Source organism: Triplophysa rosa, linkage group LG2 (genome assembly GCF_024868665.1).
Source record: "Triplophysa rosa linkage group LG2, Trosa_1v2, whole genome shotgun sequence".
Classification (NCBI taxonomy): domain Eukaryota; kingdom Metazoa; phylum Chordata; class Actinopteri; order Cypriniformes; family Nemacheilidae; genus Triplophysa; species Triplophysa rosa.
Window position 1 is genome coordinate 10,548,203 of NC_079891.1, and position 6,777 is coordinate 10,554,979.

General features: G+C 35.6%; 1 protein-coding gene across 1 annotated transcript; it reads right to left on the minus strand.

Annotated features, from left to right (window-relative positions):
- Window positions 1-1,892: 1,892 nt before the first annotated feature.
- On the minus strand, window positions 1,893-6,281 carry LOC130569276 (uncharacterized). The gene is made up of 11 exons (XM_057358832.1): window positions 5,861-6,281; window positions 5,700-5,741; window positions 4,463-4,549; window positions 4,200-4,340; window positions 3,738-3,865; window positions 3,508-3,644; window positions 3,342-3,435; window positions 2,785-3,150; window positions 2,495-2,675; window positions 2,285-2,412; window positions 1,893-2,207 (listed from the first exon to the last, which is right to left on the minus strand). Exons 3-11 carry the CDS (start codon window positions 4,542-4,544, stop codon window positions 1,893-1,895), a joined length of 1,572 nt encoding a protein of 523 aa, XP_057214815.1. The 5' UTR covers window positions 4,545-4,549; window positions 5,700-5,741; window positions 5,861-6,281.
- Window positions 6,282-6,777: the final 496 nt, after the last annotated feature.

Here is a 6,777-nt window from a genome sequence, read left to right on the forward strand (position 1 = left end):
GATGGCGAAATATGACCCAAACGGCTTTCCATACAGCCATGCTGATCACACCCTCACCTGAACGTTATGATAGCATCTGCATGACCTGCCTTCCGTTTCCATCATACACCTTCCGTTTTCACTATACTCTCTCACACATACATACATTCTTCTCTTACATACATATATTTTCTTCTGACATACATATATTTTCTTCTTACATTTATAATTTTTAATAATAATGTTTATTTTTTATAGCGCCTTTCAAGAACCCAAAGTCACTTTACAAAGTAATACAAGCAATTGGCAAACATAATACACCAAACAATCAGAGGGAACAATCATACAAACAAGTGTTGACAACAAGAAACTACAGTTAGTTTCTTGTTTCTAAAAGTCTTAATGCTAATGCTAAAACTTGACTCGCTGGGGCCCAGGTCAGGGAGCAGACAGAATGGCTTAACCAACTGTCTGCTTGCCGTCTCACGTCGCAGAATACACAAAATGTACAACATGTAGTAATCCGTTCTCCCAAACATCACAAAATAGAGACTGTGTCTGTCCCCCGGATTAGCAAACATAAAATAATGCGTAAACCTCTTGAAAGTAATTTAATAAACGTTAAACAAACTAAACATGAACAAAATACAGATAATCAACTGTTACGACTCGGATTGCTAAATATTAGATCTCTCTCACATCAGGCAGAGAACCGGAAGTGTACATTTTACTCAAATTGAGTCAAATTCAACACTCAAAAAATGTACATATGACTCCCTCCTTTTTAGAGTTAAAATAACACTTTTGAAAGTGTTAAATATATACATTACCCTCAGAGTACATTTGTACACAGTAAGTGTTTATTTGTACACCCAACAGAAGTCTATGTATATCCTTTCACAGTGTAATCTTTTCCCTAGTGTTAAAATGTACACCATAGTAAGATTAAATAAACACCAGCAATGTGTTAATATTAATGACTAAATATGAATTATTAATGTTAAGTAATATTGATTACTTATTCTGTACTAATACACAATGATGAAACAAACATATATAGAAATGTTTTTTTATTTCTGAAATATGAATTTTGAAAGATGAAATCTGTTCTAAAGAACATGGATCATTTCAGAAATCCAAAACGTGTATTCAACATATTGCAATTTTGAATTCAAAACATTTGAAAGCATAACTTCTCTGTTTTCTGACACATCAGAAATAAGTGCAAGAATCAGTAGAAACAGTATATAAGACTGCACTATAAACTGTAATATACATGAATACAAAATAGAAATTACATTTCACCAAGTTAGTTTGTAAAAACATTCTCAAGTATTCTTTTTTTAAACATGGAATGCATGAACATATCCTTATAAAATTAACAATACTGTTTTTTAAAATGTAAATCCAGACACATCAATTCAATTGGATTGAATTTGTGATTACATTTTACATTCATAGAAATATGAATGAATTTCATGCACCAGTTCTTCCATATCCGATACTACAGATGTTACAACACTGGTTGCTACTCCACTGTTTTGCAATCTAGCAATAATGGATGCACACATTTCTTGAGTTTCAGTACCTCTCCTTTTATCATTGGATGATGTCTCTGGTATTTCAACATCATTATTTAAATCTGACAATATCTCAATCTGTTCATTAGCTTCGTCAGTTTGATTTTCAGTCACAATTTGGTCTAGGTAGTCATTTCGATGAACACTACTCAAGTGTTTTCGAAATCCAGCATAAGTCATGAAGCTGTGTTTACAATTGTTCTGTGCACATTTCAGGTTCAATTTTTTTCCTGGATAGTAAGCATGAATAAGTTTTAGGTGACGAACAAGGTCATTGATTTTAGAATGTGCCAGTTTGCAAACAAAGCAGCAAAACATTTTAATCTAACTTAACTAGTTCAAAAGTTTAGCTCGTAGGTCCTTAACCCTAGGGGTTTCACGATATGTACCAAGATCTATCTTGTAGATAGTTGTCTGGATGAATGTATACATTGCACGTAAGCAGTGGGGGTATGACACGCTAAAGACAAAGTATGCTTTAAAAAGTTCATCAAAGGCAGCAAGGGAAGACTTTGCCTGACATGGAAGGAGTTTTCCATCCAGCACGATGTAAAAATCATGGATGATGTTCTTCGCTGAGCCAACTGCAAGGAGATGTGGTTGAAAGCCTTCAGTCTTGTTAATGTGTTCAGTTAGACTACGGCAAGCCTGAATAAAAAAAAAATATTAGAAAACTTAAACCCAATATATGACCTATGACAGCTCACTTATGTTTCCATGCAAACCTTGTGAAACTGCACAATGTGGTACATTGCCTCTCTGATGCTTATCTTGGTGGATTTGTTCCTACCACCAGCTGAAGGTGGCAAAAGGTTGGCCAGGAGTAAAATAGAGGACATGTCACTGTCCCATACTGAAAAAAAAACCGTGGATTAACAGAAATTAGGTGATTGTAAGTAGCAGACACATATTAACATCTTTACAGAAAACCTTACCTTGCCAATCGGAATCCTCGTCTTGTCTGTTACCCTGGGCATCTGAAAGCAGGCTGTTCAGATGCAAGGTCGAAGTAAGTGTTCTTGCTTCTGCAATGATCTTGGACTTTAGACTGTCCCATTGTTCAAGAAGTCTGGAGGCTGTTTCTGTTCCAAATTGGATGTCAAAATCTTGAAGTATCTGCAACAAATATGAATTAACATTACTAAATAATACAGGTCCTAGACACCACAGTTTTTCACATAAGCGAAATTTTCTCATCTCGTTGTATTCATCAACTGTATCTTACCAGTCCTTTAGTGTCGAGAAATCTCGGAAAAACTGAAAGCACTGTATTGGACTTCGCTGCATCATGAATAAGGAGCTGTATGTGCTTGAATGTTGCTTTCATCTTCTCAAAAATCAGGTCCTTTTCTACACAATGATTCATGAAAGATATCGCTTCTTTGCATTGGTCACCCTCCAACTGCTGTTCCAAATGGTTGCAAGTTTCTCTATGAGCTGTTGGTCCTCCACTGCCCTCACTGTCTGATGTTCCACTTGACCTAGCATCCTTCTTGCTGTGGTGTCCGCCGTGGTGTTTGCTTTGCCGCGAAACTGTTTTGAGTCGCCAAGATATGTATCCTTGGTTGCTCTTAGGGTCATAAAAATGCTCCTTTACATAAAAACAAAACAATTCTTGTAAAGATCAAATCAAACATTTTCTAAGTCTTAACTTATCATTGTTCTAGGCATGAATGAGAAAGTGAGAAGAGTTGCTTAGAGCCATAATAAAATCCTCCGGCATTTCATTTAAAATTCTTCTATTAGGTACTTATGACAATGAATAAAATGTTAAGTACTTACATATCCAGTTCTTGAGTATGGATCCTTCATTGATGGGAACAGTGTTACAATTCCCAAGGCACAACGAGTTTTTGTTTCTTTAGAAGGGACACGGCTTTAAAAAGAACAATAACAATATTCAAATATGAATTGATTTACTAAGTCTGATAGTTTAAACTGTGCTTACCCTTCTTTGTCAGTAATGTGTGCGACAACAATGTTAACCAAGTGTCGCCGGGTTGAGTCTGTGAGTTTTCCATGTTCTTTATATTCAGACAAAACCGCAGGTCCTCCTGCTTTTTCCTCTAAAATGTCTCTAACAAACTATAATGAAAAACATTGTGTTCTGTAATGTGTTCATAATATAACAAAGTCAATAACTGCTATACAATCCAGCTAGAAAATTAAGATTTTCACCTGTTTTGCCTCAAAAACTCCATCAAAACAAGGTCTCTTGGAGCTTGGTCCAGCACTGTCATCAGTCTCAGACGACACTGAAAGAGTGTCAGTTTGTGAGCTACAGGAAGAATCGAGGACTGAGCATTCTGGAAGCAAAATAAATAGAAACTTTAAACAAACATATAACAATTGAATCAATTAAATGCTACGTATGAAGATTTTTTATGAGCCAAATTTCTAATTGTTTGTCAACAAGATGTTTTCTCAAAGCTGAAATGCTTAGAATGAGGAAATCTAAATGTGTGGTCATGTTGTTTCAAGATCTATAGTATATTAGGGAAAGCTCTATACAGCATATAACTTCTGTAGTGTCTTCTATTTTTTTTATAATTTTAATGTTATTTAACATGACTGCTTCATGCAAACGGTGACTTCCTCAAATCCATTTTCCATGTTGGTATATATCACAGACACACCTACCTGAATCTTTGTCAACAACTCTCCATAGGATATCATGTGATCTCTCCTCCAGCAAGTCAGTGAATACATCTTCATCCACCTCCACACCAGTGTCGTTTTGTAATGTTAGGTCTTTGTCACTGATTGAAAATTTCTTCCTGACTATGGTTAAAAGGAGACAGAGAGGTTTCTTCTCAAAACTCAACACAGCAACTGATAGCACGCTACAATGCAATAAGCATCAATAATCAAGAGTAAAACATTTTTAATTCATTCAATCATACCTTGAGTCATTAAACTGGTGTAATCTGCTCCATCTACTTTTATCAGTTTCTTCTTTCCGCCGTATATTACAGTGAACAGCATTGTTACTAGTGAAAACAAAAACAAACCATTAATTTAACTTGATCTTGATATGTTTATGGTTTAAATAATGCTGCTCCTGGTTTTCTGCAGTTTGGTGATGAAATACGTTTGGTTCAAAGTTTGACACAAAAGCTGCTGTTTATTTAGTATGCCTTTTTATACATACTGTTACAAGCCACAACGACCAGGCGATTTGAGATACGCTTAAGCATTTAACTTAAAACTAAGGTTTTCTCTGTGAAAACACATCTGTTCTCATCTCGCATGCTCCGCTTGCTAGAGAAGGCGTGTCTTTTTGACTAAAGACATGAAAGTGCTACGCGTTGCTACCCACGCATCAGTTTATTTTAATACTAATACAAACCTCCCGTTGTGAGAGTTGTACAATTAAATAATGTTTGATCAAACTAATACATTGTCATGTATTAACCTAACGATCTTTCACAAATGTTTGCAACCAATATGGTATACCTGAAGTACTAATGCATTCACAACATATAAGTTAGTTTAACAAAAATAATAACATGCATACTTATAATCCAAGTTATGCAAATTAATATTTTAAAATAACGCTTACCTATGATGCTGTTCACATAACGTTAAACGAGCTCAGATTCTGTGCATTCATGCATGCTGTGGTTAACATTTCCTCAGGATTAGTTCGGTGACGCAATATAACGTTAAATCGTGCAAAGTTTGATACAAAAACTGGCTACATATACTTTCTTTCGGTGACGTAACAAATATCATTACAGGCCACAAAGACAACGCGATTTGAAATACTTTTAACATTGAACTTAAAACTAAGGTTTTGTGTTAGCATCCATGCGCCGCTTGTTGGCGAAGGCACGTGACTCGCGTATTTTCAAATAAAGACCGGGAAAACGGAGCCGCGTTGCTACTTTAATACATTTACAGAACAACCAGTATGATAATAAAACTGTAAAATTAAAACAGTGCATACCGGTTGTTCAAACAAATAACGCTACACCGCCATTTGTTAACCTCTAATGATCTTTCGGAAAGGTGCGCAATGTGTAACATCACTAATGGAATACTAATGCATTTACAATATAGTTTATCAAGAAATAACGGCATACGCGTATATTATGTAATATTTGAAGCTTATCCACGTGTTGATTAACTTTGGCTTACCTGATGCACGTGGTGCTCACGAGCTCAGAATCCACGCAGCTTCTTTATAAAAACATATAAAACAAACGTCTTTGTTTTAATAAACATTCATTAATTACACACCAAATATCCCATTTTTAACACACAATTTATTAAAAGGTGATGCAAACATACATAGCTACCTTTGAACGTTGCACTCATCTCCTCGTGGTTTTCCAACTGAAGAGAGCCGTTAAGGATTGTGGGAAACGCACTGCTTACAGAGTTCAAGTTTAACTCTAAAAAATAACTCTTTTTATAGATGAAGTTTTACACTTGAAGATTAAAATGTACTCCGGGTTTAACACTGGGCAACACCAAAAAATGTACACCATAAATTTAACTCCAGTAAATTTGCTGTGTAATAAAGCACTTTTTGTTAACGATATGATAACAGATCATAAAATAGACATGCTCTGTTTGACAGAAACATGGCTAAAACCAGATGATTATATTGCTTTAAATGAATCTGTCCCCCAAGATTATTATTATAAACACGAGCCTCGTCTAAAAGGCAGAGGGGGAGGTGTCGCAGCACTTTACAATAACTCTCTTAGCATTTCCCAGAAGTCGAACTCTAAATATAATTCTTTTGAAGTCATGGTTCTTCATGTTTCAACACCTAATACTAAAGATAAAACCTTTTTAAATTGATTCTAGCTATTGTATATAGGCCTCCAGGGCACCACACAGATTTTATTAAAGAATTTGGTGGGTTCTTATCAGAACTAGTACTGGCCGCAGATAGACTCCTTGTCGTTGGTGACTTTAACATCCACGTAGATAACGTTACAGATGCCTTAGGAATGGCTTTCAAAGACACTCTTAACTCCATGGGCATTAGTCAACATGTGTCAGGACCCACTCACCTTCGTAATCATACTTTAGATTTAATACTGTCTTACGGTATAAATGTGGACGACGTTAAAATCCTTCAGCAGAGTGAAGACATTTCGGATCATTATCTGGTATTATGTTTGCTTCACTGGCCTACGGCTGCAAATAAAACTCATTGTTACAAATATGGTAGAACAATAACTTCAACTACCAAAGATGCGTT

Coding starts and splice junctions, on each gene's coding strand:
- LOC130569276 (XM_057358832.1), bottom strand. CDS start 4,544: ATGCTGTTCACTGTAATATACGGCGGAAAGAAGAAACTGATAAAAGTA. Junction 3,436..3,507: donor CACATTACTGACAAAGAAGG/GTAAGCACAGTT, acceptor TTCTTTTTAAAG/CCGTGTCCCTTCTAAAGAAA. Junction 3,151..3,341: donor CATACTCAAGAACTGGATAT/GTAAGTACTTAA, acceptor TTTTATGTAAAG/GAGCATTTTTATGACCCTAA.